Here is an 18,300-nt window from a genome sequence, read left to right as displayed (position 1 = left end):
TGGGCTCTTGGCCCCCCCCGGCAAGCCCAGCCAAATGCATCCAAGGTCGACTCCAAAGCGCAAGGAAACAAAAGCCTGGGCCCGCTCACCGGGGCCTTGGGCCAAAGTACCTGTACCTTTCCCACCTTTTCCACAGGACACCCGTTCGTCACCACCCGACAACCGACACACCCCCTTCCCTTTTCCAAGCTCGGCCCTTCCATCTCTCGTCGCTTTCCCGCACCGACTCTCAAAAAGACGCCCCCCTTCCGTCTATCGATCCATCACCCACGACTTTGCGCCAATCCGGAGCGCTGGACACCACACCGCATTCCTCCTTTTTCTGGGCGGGTCCCTTTGAGCATCGCAAGCTCTTTCTCCGTCGGCCAGACCCCCCCTCAGCCCCCCAGGCACGCGATTCAATCATTTCAACGACAGCCGCCCGCGAACTAGTACCGCTACACGCCTGCGCTATCCTACACACCAGACCAGTAGCCCCCGAGACCAGCCAAGCCGCGTGCCTTTCCTGCTGTCTCCGCGTCCATTCTCCTTCCTTGTCACCCCCCTGGTCCCTGTCGAGGGTTCCCGTTTCCCGGTCGAGTTGACGTTCACCAACCGTCCTGGCGACAACAACGACTGGTCCAGCGCCTGATATCCATTCCCACCATTGCCCGGGACCGACTGGGACTTGTCAATCCCCGCCCCACCTGACATCTCCCATCCGCATCGGCGACTGCTGTCTCCGTTATTAGCTTCGCAACTCCCCCTCCAACTGCGCTTGGGTTGCTGTGAGAGTTGGCCTCGGAGTGTTGCGGTGCCCTGTGATTCAATAGAGGACCGGATGCGGAACTGGATCGCCATTGCATTTGGCATTCCATGTTGTATTGCCGTCTTCCCCCTCTGGATAGTCACGCCTGCTGTCACGCTGTCCTTCGCTACGCGTTCTAGAACCTTGCGGTCCGAGTTGCTTGCACCTCAAGGACCCGTCGCATTGCCAGCACAGGAGCGCATCCTCGATGGCGGCCATGGCAAACAACCAAACGCAAGCGCCCAAGGATGCTAGTCTCCAGGAAGAGGAGCGCCTCGAGGATGCGCTTGACTACCTGAACGAGCTGCACGTGCAGGCAAGTCAAGACACACACACACCGGTTGACATCCCCCTATAGACCTTATTCTAACTCGCCGTCGTTGGGCTACAGCTTCAGCGTCTTCGCTCCGCGATACCACGCATGTTCCACCCCATGTCCGTGAAGCCATCCTCACGTATGTGCTGTCTTCCGCCCGATGGGCAAACACATTCGGATATCCATAGCCCTATCCGGGGCAACTTGCATAGCTAACATGGTCACTAGCCCAAAACACATTCGCCGCCTTTTCAAATGCGGTGCAGGATACGGGGAAGGAAATCCACCAGTTTAAGGACACCATTCGCAGCGCCGAAACCGAAAAGGTCTTCAACATGGCCAACGAAAGCCGGCGGACAAATCCTATGGGCATCAAACCATGGAGAGCTAGGGACGATCCCGAGTGGACGACGAGAAAGAGGAGAAGGCTAAACAACGGGCTCAAGCAGTCTTGACGACGGAGAACGATGGACCACGGCACGAGCATACACGCTTTTTGATTCATAATTTTTTACTATGGGCTGGCATTTGCTTCTGGAGTATGGGATTGGCGCTGGGAGTTAGGGTCGGCTTCGGAAGACATGATTGCGGTTTCAATGGGCTGCTCTGGTAATACCCGGCGAGTTATCAAATAACAGTGAAGGGGGGGTCCTTGGGTGCACAGTTCTTGCATGGGAATAGTTGGCTGTGCTCATATCATTTGGAAGGATGCAGTGAAGACACTTGAAGCGGTCTGAGAAGCAAAGTTACGATTGCGATTGGTCGTTATCTCTCATGTCGATCGAGGCAAACATTTCTTAGTCACTAATAAAAAGGAGGGGAGGATGCGAAGTGGTACGTTCTTCCATTCGTGTTCAAATTAAACTGACATGGGTGACATTGATATGCTGGCTGGTGCCTAGGCAGATTTAGCAGAGCCAGCAATGTCGTTGAACTTCATACTTTTCTTATTCATTGTAACACCATGTCTTGTCAACAAAAGGAAAGGGGTTACGTGACAGCTGCCCCTGCTGAATGCTTGAAGTTGAAGGCTGGACAGTGCACGCTGGCAGCTGTCTCTCAATCCAACGACGTCTGGGCGTTGCCAAGACCGATCTTCAGTGCTCATCCACACGATGGCTGTGAGCCTGTGCACCAGCCACACCATTACCTAAGCAGGATTGGCCAGCATTCGCGGACGGCACTGGGCAAGCACCGCGCACTGGGGCTGGGTGGGGCTTGCGCTGGGCGCCCGCACAGAAATTTCCTAACCACCAATCTTCAAAATTCATCCACTTCGCAGTCGTGAGCGATAGTTTTGCAGCATCGAAACTCGACAGCAACACCGCAGCAATGGCGTCTTCCCGTGTCACTTACCGCCGCCGCAACCCGTGAGTTTTGATCATTTTTGAATTTCTCCATGAGGAGAATTGCTGGGGAACGGGGGAACACGATGGGCTAACTTTTTCGCCTTTCTCGCACAACAGCTACAACACCACGTCCAACAAGACGCGGGTTGTCAAGACCCCCGGCGGTCAGCTGCGTGTTCTCCACATCAAGAAGCGTGGTACCGCTCCCAAGTGCGGTGACTGCGGCATCAAGCTCCCTGGTGTAAGTTATTTACAATGTTTTACGGTTTTGCGAAGCGACGAACTTGGGGGATAAGCTGGGGGAGGAACCGAACGACCAAAACGACTCGACCGACCTGCGCAGAGAACGAACCACGTCCCAACGACCAATCACGAGCATACACGAACTTGGGAGGACTGGAAGGAATCAAATGTGCTGCCCGACATGTGGAGGTTGGAGAGGACTGTGACGGCGACGACCACGACGAGAACGACAGACGAGATTATGACCGACAACCTGGCCCGGCACCCCCCAGCATAATGGATTTTGAAGAAGGAGGGGGATTATGGACTACCGCAACAGTTGCGACGCGCCGAAACACGTATGCTGACGGAACCTTGCTATCACACAGGTCCCTGCCCTCCGCCCCCGCGAGTACGCTCAGCTCTCCAAGCCCAAGAAGACTGTCCAGCGTGCCTACGGTGGTTCCCGCTGCGGCAACTGCGTCCGCGACCGTGTCGTTCGTGCTTTCCTCATTGAGGAGCAGAAGATCGTCAAGAAGGTCCTCAAGGAGCAGAGCCAGGCCGAGAAGTCCAAGAAGTAAACAAGTTAAATTGTCAGCTTTCTTTGGGTCTTTGTCTTGGGGGGAAATCAACAAACATGGTTGCGCAAGGTTGACGGTCTCATTGCTTCGGTGTTCAATTGGGAAAAGGGGGCTGCACAGCATTGCGATGCCATAACACAGCAACACAATACAGCCGGGGATTTTATCGGTTGTCTCTTGTTCTCTTAGGGCTGCTTTCTCACCCCGGAATGAGGTTCCATCAATGAAACTGGACTTCAAGCCGTGCTCTCACCGACCAACCGAACAACTGGGCAATGCTGCTGGAGAGAAAGAAGAGAACATCCGCCTAGGCGTTGCCCTGCCTCTGCTATATCTCTACATATAGATTTGGCTTAGGATTAGGAGGGCGTCAAGGCGTCCGTGGATGACTGCAAGACGATGAACCGCAAGACACTCAATATGACCGCCAAAAACTTGTGCAGCAATATCTTTATGTTTATGTGATAATGATATACCCAATTCAAGTGCTGTTTTCCTCAGTTGTGATTGTGCTCCTCAAAGTAACGACTTGTTCAGCGCCATTTGTGTCATCTGAAAACGGGACATTCTGGGCATGCACCACCCGATCTTTTTGCTAGCGGGAATGACGTCGAGCTCTTATCGATTTCTCAATTTCAATCCCCAATTGTGACCACCTCACCTTCAACCTCAACATGCATGTCAACGCAATGGCAATACCAATCAACCCAATGCGCTCAACCATCCTCCGCGCCGTTCAGCGCACAAGCGCGTTGTTCACTCTCACCACGCCGCGCATTTCATTCTCACCCTCATCAACACTTATTATTAACATTACCAAAAATAACAATGTCACCGCCCACTGGACAACCATCAGGTCCCTCAGCACCACACCCCAGTATTTCAAACAAAAGAAACAAAAACTAGCCCACAACAACGAACCCATCCCGGACTCCCCTCCCACCACCGACTTCAGCGAGATGGACATGCTCGGCCAGACGCCCATCCCGTCCACGGCCATAGACGAGTGTTTCCACGATGGCTTTGCGCTGAATAGCGGGGTGCAAATCTCGGGCGGGAGCGGGGTATTGTTAGTGGGTGGTGAAGCTTTTGAGTGGAGGCCTTGGTTGGTGGTTTCTGGCCAGGCTGAGGTTGGAGATGAGGCTGGAGGTGAACAGAAGGGGAAAGAGATGAAGAGGAAATTGATCAACGAAAAAGGACAGTGGGTGTTGGAGAGGGAAGAGCAGTGGGGGTTTTTGGGAAGGTTGTGGCCTCGGCCTGGTATGTTCTTTTTCTTTTCCCTTTGCCTTTTCCTTTCTCTTCTTCTTACCCTCCCGACCCCGACCCTACGAACAGCGAGACTAACTGGGAAAAAAAGACCTCCTAATCCTAGGCGTCGGCCCCTCCCTCCGTCCCATCTCCCCTGCTACCAGGGCCCTGATCAACAGCATGGGCATCCGCGTCGAGGTTCTGGATACGAGAAATGCTGCGTCGCAGTATAATCTGCTGGCGACGGAGAGAGGAGTGGATCAGGTTGCTGCTGCGCTGGTGCCGCTTGGTTGGAGGGAGTAGACCCTAACCACACGGGAGAGGGAGAGGGCGTGGGCAGCGTTGGGGAGCGTAGGGAGCTTGAAGCATGGGGTAGTAAGGTTGATGAGTGGTTGATGGGGTGAGTTTGACATTTAGGGGGAGATAGGGGAGGAGGAGCAGCAGCGGGACGGGGTTGAGAAGAAGGGTTGAGGCCTTGAGGGTGGTTGTTGTGATGATGCATGCTATGAGCTTGGCGTGAGGAAGCCCCGAGGAATGAGAGTATCGTAGGGAAGCAGATGGGGGAAACAGGACTCGAGATCGATTAGATCCGAGGTAAAAAAACAAGAAATATGGCGGTTTAAGGTGGGGAGGATGGCCAATGATCACGGGGGTCAATAGGACAAAAGAAAATGGACCAGAACAGGACTCGGTATCCTAAGGGAGGGATATACGAGGTAAAGGAACAGATTAGCTCAGCGTCAGCTAGAAGAAGTACAGGTAGAACAGGTTTAGATGAGTGGGAGTTGTATGACAGTTTGTAAGTTGTAAATATTCGCTTCTCTCACGTTCATATTGGATTTGGTTGATTCCTTGTCGTGAATCCTTTAGATCTCGCAGGTGGTTCCTTTTTCTTTTTATCTTTTCTTCTTTTTTTTCTTTCTTTCTTCTTTAGTTTTGCCAGTCATTGAATGCCAGACCTGAGCTTTTTGCTCGGAACCATTCAGTCTTGACGTTGACTGTAATACTGCTAATTAGGTTGACGGAATCACCGAAAATAGGCAGGGGAACCGTCGATACTCAGACTTGGAACCGCAATGATTTCGGTTGGAACCATGTTGATTCCGTCTCATTATCCAAAGGTGAGGAAAGCTTCAAGGAATGCTTTGGCACAACTCAACAACAGTGAGCATCTGGTACATGATGATACACTACAGCTACACCACTCATGAGCCACGTAGATGAAGATACCTTCCAAAAAAAGCCTTGCCCGTAGGTATATTAGCGCCAAAATTGTTAACAAGACATGCAATGGATGTGCCTCTTCAACTACCATATTCCTACATAGACCACCTCATGTGACCAGCCAGTGCATATCGAGCTTTCTTTTTTGTCTAATCCCATACAGTCATGCCGCAGACAACGCATAGGTCTATATACAGATAAGTTCTTCCGAATGCCCTGACTTATCCGATGGTATATATCCTTTTCCATACAACCTGACCTTTTGTTTATGAGATCTAGGGCATACGCGCGACTCTATCATTCATTTCGCGATCATTCATGTCGTGGCCAAGGTCCTAGCTTGGCCAGTAGATAGCTTCGAGAACGTCATGAGCACCCAAACCATCTGTCGCTCCATCTGTCATGCCTTGCCGCTTCTAGTTGGCAGGGACAGTGGGGAACTCGGCGGCGTTAGCCTGGGCCCAAGCCTTGAGGTTGGCGCGGGTGTTCCTGAGAGCACCGAGCAGACCCTGCTGGGTGTGGATGGCCTCGGCTCTGTGGGTAGAGTTGAGGTTCTTGACCAGGGTCATCTGGTAGCAAGTGGCAGAGCCCTGGCGAGCGATGATGGTAGAGTAGGCAAGGAAGAACTCCCAGATCTGTAGCAGTGAGTTAGCATGTGAACACCGATAGTACCGAGGAAAGATGTAGACTTACGCGGAACCATCTCTTGCCGTACTTGGCAACAACCTTCTCACGGTTGGCCAACCAGTTGCGGTACCACCTCCAAAGAGTAGCAGAGTAGTGGACGCCAATGGTGTCAACGGCACGGACCTCGAAACCAGCCTTCTCGAACTGATCAATGTACCAGCCGAGAGGAGTAGAGGCATCAGCACCAGGGAAAATGTGCTTGTTCATGAAGAGACCCCAGACCAAGTCCTCGTACTGCCAGCTCTTACGGAGACCGGCGAGCTGGAAGACAGCGATACCATCATCATCGAGCATGTTGTAGACCTGCTTCATGAAACCCTTGAAATGACGGACACCGACGTGCTCGGCCATCTCGAGACATGTGATCTTGTTGTACTTGCCCTCGGAGACGGGGATATCACGGTAGTCCATGCACAGAATCTTGCTCTGCTCCTCGGGAATGCCAGCGGTGCGGAGAGCCTTGTTACCCCAAGCGGTCTGGTTACGGCCGAGAGTGATACCAGTAGCCTTGACACCATAGTTGACACTGGCGAAGCGGGCGAGGGTACCCCAGCCGCAGCCGATGTCGAGCAGTCTCTCGCCCTCCTTGAGGTCAGCCTTCTCGCAAACAATGGCAAGCTTGTTATCCTGGAGCTCCTCGAGAGTCTCCTCCTTGTTGGCGTCAGAGATGATACCGGAAGTGTAGATCATGCGAGGGCCGAGGAACCAGGAGTAGAAGTCATCACCGCGGTCATAGTGGTCGCGGACCTGCTCCTCATCTGATGGTGCCAGCTTGTTAGCACGGTGTTACAAGACAGGGTGGCTTCGGCAGCAGCGGAAGAAGGTGGACATACCCTGGGAGCGAGTGTGCATGAGAACCTCGGGGATCATGCCGGTAAGGAAGAACTTGATCAGGCCATAGGTGAAATGGAAGCTGGCCCAGTCGTGGCGGTACTCCATGACGTCGAGAGCGTCGCCGTTGAAGTCAACCTCCTCGTTGAAGTACATCTCGTGGAAGGTCTCCATGGGAATCTTGTTCTTGCCGCTGTACTTGAGCTTGTCCTCGGGGTTCTTGAAGGTGAGGTAGTGCTCCACCGGGCGACCGGGGAATCTGGCTTTCTCATTCTTGCGCGGGGAGAACATGGAATGGGACACCCAGAAGGCGGCAAGCAGGGGAAGAGTGGTGAAGAGGGCAAAGAAGAGGGTGGTCTTCAAGCCACCGCCGACCTTCCATGAGAAGTAGTAGGGGACACCGAAGAGGATGCTGAAGAGCAAAACGTTGGAGAAGCTCTCGGTGCCGGCAGCATCGGCGGGCAGCGGGGCATTCTTGATGGCCGGGAACTATCACACAAGGAACCGAGTGTTAGTAAAAGAAAGCTCTACCGGACGCGGTCTTGAAGCGCGTTTTTCCATGACAGCAAGAGAAATGGTTACATACAGTGGTGGTGCGAACACCATAATCCTCCTTGGGCTTCTCGGTGTTGGAGAGGGGCTGCGCGGGAGTCTCGACGAAGATGTATGCGGGCTTCGCGCCGCTGACGCTATGCGGCTCCGACATGGTGACAGAAGCTCGCCGCAGAGCAATCCGGTGCGGAACTCTCTGTGTGGTTGTGGAGGGTAGAGGAGAGGTGTGTACTTTGGGATCAGGAAGATTCCAAGTAGTACATGGAGAACAAAAAAAAAAAAAAAAAAAAAAAAAAAAAAGAACTGAGAAGAGAAGAGGAGGGGGTGGTTAGGTAGTAGGTTTTGAAGACACAGCTGCGGCCCGTGACAGGTCCCCAGCAAAAGATGGGATGAACTTGGAGCTCGTGCCCGGTTATGCCAGTGTGTCCCGTCCCACGTCCCCATCTCATCCTTGTCCCCCTCCCCAACTTCCATTCTGAAGCAGCTGTGTGGTCTGTGGTCCCAGCTCCCAACCCAAGCCAAACCTCAACTGTGTACTTCCCCGGCGAACAGTCTTGGCTCTGCTCCAGTTGATACTTCCACAACTTCTCACTGGAGGTGCACCTAGGCTGGGACCCCTCTCGCTGCCAGGTGCATGTGCTACTGGGCGGTGTGGATCCGTGGCTGGGACAGCTCGACAGCTGGCCGGCCATTTGATGTGGGGTTGCAGCCCGTTTCAACAAGTTCAATTGGGACGTCAATTGGCCAATCTGGTGACGCAGCTGTGCCTTGGCGGGGGACGGGACAATACTCAGTCACTGTTCAACCACATTGGCATTTGACACCAGGAGAAAATGTTCCTGTTCCTGTTCCTGAAAGTGAAGCTGGAGCTGGAGCTGTTTGGAGCTTCCCCAGTCCATCATCTTGTTTCTCACAGACTGCCAGTGCACAAGAAGGGGAGCTGTGACCGTGCATATCCGAGGACAAGGGTTCTCGTTACACACTTGCCCATGTTCTTTTCTCCATGTTCATTGTTTCTTCCAAGCTGCATCACGCATTCAGGGTTCCCCAAACCATGTTGGCACGGATATGCATCCCGTCATTATTGGTAACCCGTAACACAGAGATGGGGGAAGATTGAAAAGAAAGGGGCATCATAGAATCCCCCGGGCTCTTCATCCCAAAAAGATAAGGTAAATTGAGATTTTCTGGTTTTCCTTCCTTTCTGTTTTGTCTGGTCTTACTTCCTCCGGGAAGATTCCGCAACCCAGACCGGAGCTCTCCCGGTCTCCCAATCCGGGGCCTTGAGATAATATATCAGACGATAGCTGGGAGAAAGAAGAAAGCCCTGCCATCCTTGTCTCGACCCCATACTCGTTACCCAAGCGTCTCGTAACGTCAAGTGGATCACCTCCCACATCTCCTCAACAACAACATCCTGGACCTTTCTTTTTCCATCCCCAGACCCCAAGCTATGCCTCACCCCTGAGAATCTAGATTGCGCTCTGGCCTAGACCCCTATTCTATGTTTAGAAGAAGCCTAGCGTATGTCTTAGACGTAAGCGAGGAGCCTCAAGTTCAACATTGTTTGAATGTCATTCATTGAAGACACATCTCATCAGAAGGCAGCCCATTGATGCTCCTCGAGCTGAAAAGATCCATACAAGATCCAACATTAAATCTGAAAAAAGGGGCCAGTCTCATTTATCTCACTGCTATCTATCAAGCATCACCTCCAGCCATGTACAGTCTTCCCTCCCATGGCCTCAACCTTCTCCTTTCGCCCCCTCCTCCTCCTTCGTTTCCATAGTTCCCAACCATAAACTTCAACCCTGTCTCATGCTCTGGCAGCACAACCTCCTGCTCCTCACTGCTAAAGTTCAGAGCAACTACAACCCGTTTACCTCCGAATCTCTTGACAAACACAAACGTCTTCTCGTTCTCAATATCATAAGCCTCGAACGTGCCATGCACGAGCACCTCACTGTGTTGCTTACGGAAACGGAGCATGTCTCTCCAAAAGTTGAGCGTCGAGTTCGGATCGTCGAGTTGCTTGGCCACGTTTATCTCAGGATACAGGTCGTGGACGTGCGCCCAGGCACCTTCCTTCCGTTCGGTGAACCCAGCATACGGACTGTCATCCCACTGCATCGGTATCCGGGCGTTATCTCTGCTCAGAGTCTGGAGGCTGCGCATCACATACGCCATCTCGTCGGGGTCGTTGTTGGTCTTGGCAGCCATGAGCTTGTAGAAGTTGACGGACTCGATGTCCTTGTAGTAGTCGATCGGCCAGTCCTTGGGCACGTTGATCATGCCGATCTCTTGGCCCTGGTAGATGAAGAGCGTTCCGGTCAAGGAGCACATCATCAGCGAGAGCATCTTGCCCGAGAGGATGCGGTATTCGGGGGCGTCCGAAGCGAAGCGTGAGATGGAACGGCCTTGGTCGTGGTTTTCGCAGAAGGCGGTCGTCCATCCGTCGGTGCCCTCGATGAAGCATTGCCACTTGACGACGATCTTCTTCAGCACCGGCAGCTTCCATTCTTCAAAGTGGTACTTGTGGGTGCCACCTTGGCCAATGTCTACGATATCGAACTGGAACACCATGCTGAGCTGCTTGTCCTTGCGTCCAACGTAGTCGAGTACCTTCTTAGGGTCAGGGGTGTGCGGTAACTCGCCGACTGTCACAGCGTCGTGGCGGTTGAGCACCTTCTCGTTCATCTCGCGCAGGAACTCGTGCATGCGCGGCCCGTTGGCGTAATGGCACCACGCTGGTTGTTCGTAGAAGCGCTTGTCGGCGATAGGGGCATCGAGGAAGTCGGTGGATTTCGAGTACCTAGAAGAGTCGAATATCAGTGCCTGGCTCTGGTTATGAGGGGATGCTACAAGGAGTACTAACATATTCACACAGTCAACTCGGAAACCATTGACGCCCTTATCCAACCAGAACCGCATGGCGCTGTCGTAGATGGCTTTACGGCACTCCTCGCTCTCCCAGTTTAGGTCTGGCATCTCCTTGGCAAACAGATGAAGGTAATACTCGTCTGTATGTCCATCATACTCCCACGCGCTACCGGAGAAGTAACTCCGCCAGTTCGTTGGTGGAAGCCGCGTTCCATCTTCGGCGTAGCGAGGAGGCTTCCAGATATACCAGTCACGCTTCGGATTGTTCTTGGAGGATCTTGACTCCTTGAACCAGGCGTGTTGATCAGAGGTGTGGTTGATGACCAGGTCGAGGATCAGCTTCATTCCTCTGAACATGGGTCAGTAGATATCTGATAATGCCATTGTGATTTGCGAGGGTTACCTCTTGTGGCAAGCTCCGATCAGGTCCTCCATGTCCTTGACTGTGCCGTACGGAGGGTAGACCTCCTCATAGTTGGAGACGTCGTATCCCATGTCGACCTGTTCATATCAGACGTGTTAGCGAGTAGTTGTGCCACTAGTAAATATGAGGAAGATGTGTTATTACCTGGGGGCTCTCGAACCTGTAGGAAAGCGAGTTAGCTCTCGTTGTTCATGGTCATCTTTGAAGTGTCAAATAATCGAGCCATACATTGGCGATACCCAAACCATATCGACTCCCAACTCTCGGATGTAGTCCAGCTTGCTGATGATGCCCGGTATATCCCCCAACCCGTCTCCATTTGAGTCCTTGAAGGACGCCGGGTAGATTTGATAGACCACTCCATCCTTCCACCAGACTCTGTCCAGGTTGTCCACCATGGCAATGATTGTTCAACGTGATTTCTCCCGAAAAAGACTAGACTCGGACTTGAAGAAATGACTAGAATCACTCTGAGGATGCTGGCTGTTGGGTTGTGTCTACTTGTTGTGAAAGAAAAAAAAAACCCTGGTGAGTTGTAGAGACACTTATTTATCTCGTACCAAAGAGTCCAGATTGGGCGTTATTAGGAATCGACGTCAACAGTCCACCAACCTGAAGCCAAGCTGCCGATCATCGGTTGCAGATACGATAAACCAAGGAAGAAGGCACGACTGGTCCATGCATTTCGGCACGTCTGCCGATTCGCCGTTGTAGAAAACGAAGCAAAAGTGTCCCGGTCCATCGTGATTTGTCGGTATGATGCTCACGGTTGACGACGAGGTGTAAGTCGTTCGCACAAGAGATGACTGAATAACCAATTCCTTAACGACCATGGTAAAGTCTTAACTCATAGACCATCGCGAAGGCCCCCTCAAGCCTTTTCTAGCCTTGCTGCCATATACTGCCGGTACGAACTGATGACAACCGAAAATGGCTTTCCACGGCAGTCATACTATTGCCTACAAATAGCGGCAAAAAAACTCCGGCCATTGTTTTAGTTGTGCTTTGGCCATTCTGAGGTTCACGAGCTTCTACATATCTATCTGGAGGCTGATGCCGGACGAACAAAAAATATCCAACTGTTATTGTCCGGCCGAGACTGTTGAGTACGGCGTTCGACATGCATAGCATTTGTACACTCCTCTCTGGTGTTTGCTTTTGATATCCAATTTTGTGGAAATGCCGTAAAGACGGACGTGAGAAACTCGGACTGTAGTGGTCCCCCAACCTTTCAAACTGGTTGTTGCTTTCTTCATCATCTGCAGCAGCTCACACCCACAGTTAGAAGATATGTGGCATGAAACAAGTATCGTAATTCCATGACGCGTAGCCACACTGCTAAGGAGCTCGATGCGGACAGATGCTCCAACTTGAAGTTCTCAGACCAGTGCTGCAGAAAGGGTGCTTCACGCATCAGTCTGCAGGAGCTGGAAGGTTCCCCCGGAACACCCCAAAAAATGCAAGAGGGATACTGTCTTTTTCGGCGGTGGCGATGACGATGGTGGTGTTGGTTTTCCTGTGGTGATGATAGCTGACTGCTCTTCATCAGATGCCAGGGCGGAGGCTTGAGTGACTGCACACACCGGACTTCCTTCCGATCTGCCACCTGTTTAGGTAGTGTTCACGGTCAGCATTTCAAGTTATGCGGGAAGGCCCGCATCTTGGATCAGTCATGTGAAGGATATTTATGTGGGAAAGAGATCAGTACCTGCCTCTGTCTAGTACCTCCCTTGACAGCTCCGTCGAGCAAAACCCAGAGGGCACCGACACTGTTGTTCTTTCCTCCATCTTGCCCATCTTCCGGTCTCAGTGATCCTCTGTTCCTACCTATCCCATATTGTGCGTGGTTCTTTCTCATGTATAACCTGAGCCGTACTGGGACGCGCTTGCTGTAGACCGACAGTCTTAACCGAGCACGCGGTACCGTAATGCAGAAACTATCCTGCCGTCCAAGATTTCATTGCGGTTCTGCCACAAAGCCTCAAGTCCGAAGAGGACATCTGCTGCCACTTGACCACAAATGCAGCTTCCCCTCTCTAAATGTTGGCACAAGCGGACTTCCAAATAAGCCAGTACTGCATGCTTCAAAAAATTCCCTCTCGCATGTGGCCACTTGTTCTGTTTCCCACAAATCCGTCATTTCAGTTCCCTTCTCCAGCTAAAACCCCAACTCTTCTCCCAGTTCTGAACCTCCCACCACACACTCTATCCATCAGACTTCCATCATCATCCAAGCTCGCCGTCGTTCGTTCCAAACGAAACATCGATAGACTTTTATCATCAACCACTGGTACCACACTATACTTCCCTGAACCAGAAATACATTCTTGTGTCTCTGGCACCGCCAACAGTGTTACCACCACCACGCTCGACAACTTTCGTCGTACCATCAACTTTCGTCATCTCTAAACCACACTTGACTCGTCACTACCATGTCCAACAACGACCACCCTGCCCCTCGAGGGCCCCTCGAATCCGGCGATGAGGAGAAAGCAACATCAACGCCCCGTCCTTCGACCCAGGCACGCAATAATGCCACATCCAACCAAACCCAGTTCTTCGGTGCTGGTGAATATGACCAAGACCTAGCCCATCTCGCAGAGAAGAAGGAAAAGGAGATGACTTTCAAGGAAGCAGTCAGCGGAGATCTTCGTCTGATTATGTACTCGCTGGGTTTCTCCGGGACTATCATCATGGAGGGCTATGGCTTGGCACTCCTCACCTATCTCTTCAGCGTCGAGCCTTTCAATAGTAAATACGGTATCCAACTCGACGGTGGCGAGAAACACGAGGTATATTGCACTTCTCGGTCTGATAGCGGTTAGGATCGTGTCGTCCAAGAGACAGAAGACAGCGCTAACACATATGTCTCATCAGCTCGAGTACAAATGGAAGGCTACTCTACCCTTGTTGGCCCAGATCGGCTCGATCATTGGCGTCGGCCTCACCGCCCCCGTTGTTAGGTTCATTGGGTACAAGCGAACTGTTCTTCTGATGCTCGCCCTCTGCGCGGCATTTGCCTTCGTACCCTTCTTCGCCGGAAACGTCTACATCTTGTCGGCCGGCTTTTTGCTCCAGGGCATCCCGTGGGGCGCATTTCAAGTCGTTAGTCCCGCCTACTCCTCCGAGGTTGCTTCACTGCGGATGCGGCCCGTCTTGACCACCTGGAACAACCTCTGCTGGATCATTGGTCAGCTCCTGGCTTCTGCCGTTGCCTTCGGATTTCACAAGATTGAGAGTGAATGGGCCTACAGAATCCCCTTCGGCCTTAACTGGGCCTTCATCGCCGTCCTCTTCTGTGCCATTGCCGCTACCCCCGAATCGCCCTACTGGTATCTCAAGAACCACAGGGTGGCGGATGCCCGCAAGGCAGTCAAGAAGCTCGTCCGCAAGGGATCCGAGGAGCGCACCGAGGAGAAGCTAGCTTTGATGCAGCACTCCATCTGCCACGAAATGAAGCACGTTGCCGACGACCAAACCAGATGGCAGAAAATCAGCGCCATGTTCAGGGGCGTTGACAGAAGACGCACCGAGATTGCCTGCGCTGCTTGGGTCATCCAGGCCCTCTGCGGCTCGAGCCTCATCGGCTGGGCTCCCAAACTATTCGAGTCTGCTGGTATGGGAGCCAGCGAGGCATTGGCCATGAACATTGGCTTGCCGTGTGCTGGGATTGTGGGCACAATTGCTTCTTGGTGGGTGATGCAAAAGATGGGACGTCGGCAGATCTTCTTCTGGGGCCTAATCAGCATGGCCGTCGTGCTTACTGGGTGCGGTCTCGCCACGCTGGCTAGAAGTTCGGCGTCCGGGTTCGCTGCTGGAGCGGTCCTCGTTTTGTATACTGCCATCTACGACCTGACCATTGGTCCCATTTGCTACTCGATCGTGGCCGAGATCGCGTCGGTTCGTCTCCGCACACAGACCATTTCTCTCGCACGCGGCCTTTACCTGACGGCCAATCTTTTCAACCTTTTCCTTACCCCAAAGATGCTCGGGATGGACAAGGCGAGCTGGAGATGGGGTGCCAAAACAGGTTTCCTTTACGCAGGCTGCTGTGGTATTGGAGCTCTGTACACGTTTCTCCGCATCCCGGAGACCAAGGACATCTCTGTCCGTGGACTCAGCATTCTTTTCCACGAAAAAGTCTCGGCGAGGAAGTTCAGCGCCCAGAAGGCGGCGGAGCTGGAAGGATTGCAGGGAGCCGCAGCTTCTAAGACTAGCAGCAGTGATAACACCGTCTCAGTCCTTGATGAGGTTGTAGAGCCTAAGATTGCTTCTCCTGCCAGGGTTGCGTCTCCTAACAAGTAAGGAGGAAGATGTTATGGACTAGACTAGTCTTGGGGTCCGATTAGGCCGATGGATGGAGCTTTGGGTCGATATTTGCCTGACAAGGTTCAGATATGAGGGAGGACGAAGTCAGGATCGTTGCGAACGCACGCTGTTGCGGTTCCGTTTACACCCCTGGCGTTGAAAAGTCAGCACTGGATAACAGCAACGCCAGTGACGGGGAATTCTGGAAATTTGTATTTACCTACTCTATAGGGTTAAGTTGTAGTTTTGCTTTAGTATCATTTAATTAGGGAAAAGAAACGTGTTACACAATGATGTCTTTCCCAGTGATACCAAAGGATGTTCTTTGGTATGGTTTATGTCAGGCGAAACCCCGAGCAATCTGGCCACACGAAGGTCAACATAAAAGTAACCCGCTTGAGATGGTGAAAACCGAGTCGTTGCTGTGTCATCGGGGAAATTGCGACGGCTGTAAGAGCATTGAGAACAAGGCCACAGGGAAGTACCAAGGACCTTATCACCTATCCTCCCTCCTTTCCCTTTCCCTCTCCCTCTCCCGTTCCCTCTCCTGCTTATAACTGCTTTCCCCATGTCGATACTCGGTCCTCTGCTTCTTCTTGCTCTCCTCCCGCCTGTAATCCTCCAGCCTAACAGGCCTCCCTCTTGAGTCTCCGCCCCGTCCACTAATCTTCTGGTTCCAAGCATCCAGCTCCTCGGCCCCTTTGGCGTCCTTGGCTCCCAGCCCGGCCAAATTCGCGTGCTTGTGCGAAACTTCCTTCACTTTCCCCCGCATCTTGCCGTCCCAACCAAATTGTTTGAGTAAAGTGGCGCCGAAGTCGTCGATGGGAATGGCGCGGTAGTCGGAATGGTCTGGGGAGCGGTCGCGATCGCAATCGCTACCGGAAGAAGGAGAACGTTTTCTTTTTGAGGAGGGACCCTTGTTATCTAGGTCGAGGAGGGAGGAGAGGGCTTGTTCTTCTAGTGTTTGGGGGTTTTGGTCTTCTTTTTCTGGGTTTGGGGAGGGGGAACGGGGACGTGAGTTCCGTGAGGTTGGGGGTTGATGGGGTTTGCTGGTAGAAGAGGATTTTGGATTGATTGTTAGACCCCATTTTTGGGGAGGAGCAGCAGCGGGTTCTGGGTCTTTGGTGTTTTGTGATTCTCTTGGTTTGCGGTCCCGGGAGCGAGATCTTGAGTGTCGTCGACGGGAGTCTCTGTCTCTGTCTCTGTTCCTGTCTCCCGATCTATCCATTGACCTTTTTCTGGACCTGTCTCTCCTGTGATCACGGTCTCTGTCGCCCCCATCCCTGTGCCTATCTCTGCTACGGTCTCGGTTGCGATCTCGATCTGAACGATCCCGAGTTTTGGAGGAACGGTCGTTGTCGTCGTCATCGCCATAGGTTGATATTTCGGTAATTACTTGGACGCGACCACCGCTACTGCGTTGTGCACCACCGCCGGTTTCGTCGTCATCGTCTTCTTCGGATTCGGAGCATGAGGCGCCGGCGCCGGCGCGGTGTCGCCTGGTATGTGTTGGTCGACTGGGTTTCTTGGTTTTGAAGCTGGATGAGGAAGATGATGTTGTTGTCCCTAGGGCGATGGTCACCCGGGGTTTGGAGTCTTGGTCGTTCATTGTGGTTGCTGTTCTCCGATCTACAAGTCAAGAACTTGAAGGTTGATGATGTCAAGTTAGACTTTAGTTTTGGACATTTGAGGTTGAATCAATGCGATCTGGTTGACGCGCTGGGGCGATAAGCGGTTGGTAGTCGCTTATCGGCTAGGTCAGAATACTTGGTAGAGAGCCGCTTGGATAGCGCACAGACCACCTATTTACACAGGGCACGCGTCCCGAAACACCCACTCGGGCCCTTGGGGGCTGGCTGAAGACGGACTCGCAGGCAGGCAAGTCTCCTGACACAAGCTGAGTCTGGTACAAGCGGACGAGGTAGTAGCCTGCCTCGCCTGCGTCAACAACACCGACGAGAACATGTCCTGAACCTACGCCCTCTTTCCACAACATTATAAAAGGAGGACCTGTCTGCTCAACCTTTCACTTTTCATCCCGATTTCGATACCTTATGGACTTTACAGCGGGTTCTGATTCCAGCAACATGGGTGCCTTCTCATGATGGCCCCCACGTCCAGCAGCTTGTTCCTGCTCCCAAGGGGCCGTCTTTTACACCTTTTGTCCTTTTTCGCGGCATGCAACCACCACAGCAACACGCAGATTTGCATATTCTACTCGTCATCACTTATGCCGCCCCTTCTCTGGATGCTCTGGAAACCAGACCCCCAACGCAGATACCTCCTCTTTTCAAGCAAAACTAAGAAACTTCAGTTGCTTGGTGATATGTCAATGAAGTTGTTGCCTATCCCACCACTACCTATCCGGCACTTCCACTTTCACTACTTCACTTACTTTTCGATTGCCCCTTTTGCTCACATGGGATGGTTTGCTTCCATCCCTCTCCCAAGTTCCATCACAGCGAGTGTTGTTTGAGTGGTACTCATTTAGGAAGAAAGAGTCCGTCCGAGCCATGCCGGGGTCACATACTTGGATTCTTGACTCGCTCGAATCTCGATTCCCGCGAAAATTCCCACGGCTGTGGACGGATGGATCCTAGCAAACCCAGATCTGCCTCCTTCCCAAGAAAGCCAGTGGGGATGGATGTGTCAAGAGCACTCGGGAGAAGTAACGAGATGGATGGTCTTACCATTCGATACTACTGCAGAACCGACCGATGGGGTTTGGTTGAGGGGAAATCAAAGCCCTCTGGAGAAGCTGCTTCTCCTCAATGAGAAGCAAACCCCGCATCCGGGCAACTGGCATGTTGATATTTCCATCCTGCCTGCCTGTCTTTTGTTCTTTCTCTCCATTCCTTCATATGCCACACCAGGAGTTGGAGAATGGTCCA

At 52.5% G+C, this 18,300-nt stretch overlaps 7 protein-coding genes across 7 annotated transcripts; 4 read left to right on the top strand and 3 right to left on the bottom strand.

Moving 5' to 3' along the window:
- Nucleotides 1–1,004: 1,004 nt before the first annotated feature.
- SMAC4_02130 (uncharacterized protein) lies at nucleotides 1,005–1,558 on the top strand (the record flags this gene model as incomplete). Its single annotated transcript, XM_066089710.1, has 3 exons — nucleotides 1,005–1,103; nucleotides 1,179–1,242; nucleotides 1,332–1,558. The coding sequence occupies 3 exons, from the start codon at nucleotides 1,005–1,007 to the stop codon at nucleotides 1,556–1,558; spliced, it is 390 nt and encodes a 129-aa protein (XP_065946949.1).
- Nucleotides 1,559–2,337: 779 nt separating this feature from the next.
- Nucleotides 2,338–3,699, top strand: SMAC4_02131 (60S ribosomal protein eL34). The gene is made up of 3 exons (XM_003350371.2): nucleotides 2,338–2,473; nucleotides 2,570–2,693; nucleotides 3,064–3,699. The coding sequence occupies exons 1-3, from the start codon at nucleotides 2,436–2,438 to the stop codon at nucleotides 3,253–3,255; spliced, it is 354 nt and encodes a 117-aa protein (XP_003350419.1). The 5' UTR covers nucleotides 2,338–2,435; the 3' UTR covers nucleotides 3,256–3,699.
- A 198-nt stretch (nucleotides 3,700–3,897) lies between these two features.
- On the top strand, nucleotides 3,898–5,386 carry SMAC4_02132 (uncharacterized protein). Its single transcript, XM_003350372.3, has 2 exons — nucleotides 3,898–4,515; nucleotides 4,613–5,386. Exons 1-2 carry the CDS (start codon nucleotides 3,930–3,932, stop codon nucleotides 4,804–4,806), a joined length of 780 nt encoding a protein of 259 aa, XP_003350420.2. The 5' UTR covers nucleotides 3,898–3,929; the 3' UTR covers nucleotides 4,807–5,386.
- Nucleotides 5,387–5,600: 214 nt separating this feature from the next.
- SMAC4_02133 (uncharacterized protein) lies at nucleotides 5,601–8,155 on the bottom strand. The gene is made up of 4 exons (XM_003350373.2): nucleotides 7,832–8,155; nucleotides 7,248–7,734; nucleotides 6,421–7,172; nucleotides 5,601–6,362 (listed from the first exon to the last, which is right to left on the bottom strand). Exons 1-4 carry the CDS (start codon nucleotides 7,949–7,951, stop codon nucleotides 6,144–6,146), a joined length of 1,578 nt encoding a protein of 525 aa, XP_003350421.1. The 5' UTR covers nucleotides 7,952–8,155; the 3' UTR covers nucleotides 5,601–6,143.
- A 1,126-nt stretch (nucleotides 8,156–9,281) lies between these two features.
- On the bottom strand, nucleotides 9,282–11,808 carry SMAC4_02134 (uncharacterized protein). The gene is made up of 5 exons (XM_003350374.2): nucleotides 11,330–11,808; nucleotides 11,246–11,261; nucleotides 11,081–11,178; nucleotides 10,673–11,026; nucleotides 9,282–10,609 (listed from the first exon to the last, which is right to left on the bottom strand). The coding sequence occupies exons 1-5, from the start codon at nucleotides 11,497–11,499 to the stop codon at nucleotides 9,499–9,501; spliced, it is 1,749 nt and encodes a 582-aa protein (XP_003350422.1). The 5' UTR covers nucleotides 11,500–11,808; the 3' UTR covers nucleotides 9,282–9,498.
- Nucleotides 11,809–12,237: 429 nt separating this feature from the next.
- Nucleotides 12,238–15,545, top strand: SMAC4_02135 (uncharacterized protein). The gene is made up of 2 exons (XM_003350375.2): nucleotides 12,238–13,893; nucleotides 13,979–15,545. The coding sequence occupies exons 1-2, from the start codon at nucleotides 13,534–13,536 to the stop codon at nucleotides 15,404–15,406; spliced, it is 1,788 nt and encodes a 595-aa protein (XP_003350423.2). The 5' UTR covers nucleotides 12,238–13,533; the 3' UTR covers nucleotides 15,407–15,545.
- Nucleotides 15,546–15,605: 60 nt separating this feature from the next.
- SMAC4_02136 (uncharacterized protein) lies at nucleotides 15,606–17,134 on the bottom strand. Its single transcript, XM_024655623.2, has one exon. It carries the CDS (start codon nucleotides 17,016–17,018, stop codon nucleotides 15,906–15,908), a length of 1,113 nt encoding a protein of 370 aa, XP_024511498.1. The 5' UTR covers nucleotides 17,019–17,134; the 3' UTR covers nucleotides 15,606–15,905.
- Nucleotides 17,135–18,300: the final 1,166 nt, after the last annotated feature.

Source organism: Sordaria macrospora, chromosome 4, assembly GCF_033870435.1.
Source record: "Sordaria macrospora chromosome 4, complete sequence".
In the NCBI taxonomy this organism is placed as follows: Eukaryota; Fungi; Ascomycota; class Sordariomycetes; order Sordariales; family Sordariaceae; genus Sordaria; species Sordaria macrospora.
This window is presented reverse-complemented; position numbering and strand designations above follow the sequence as displayed.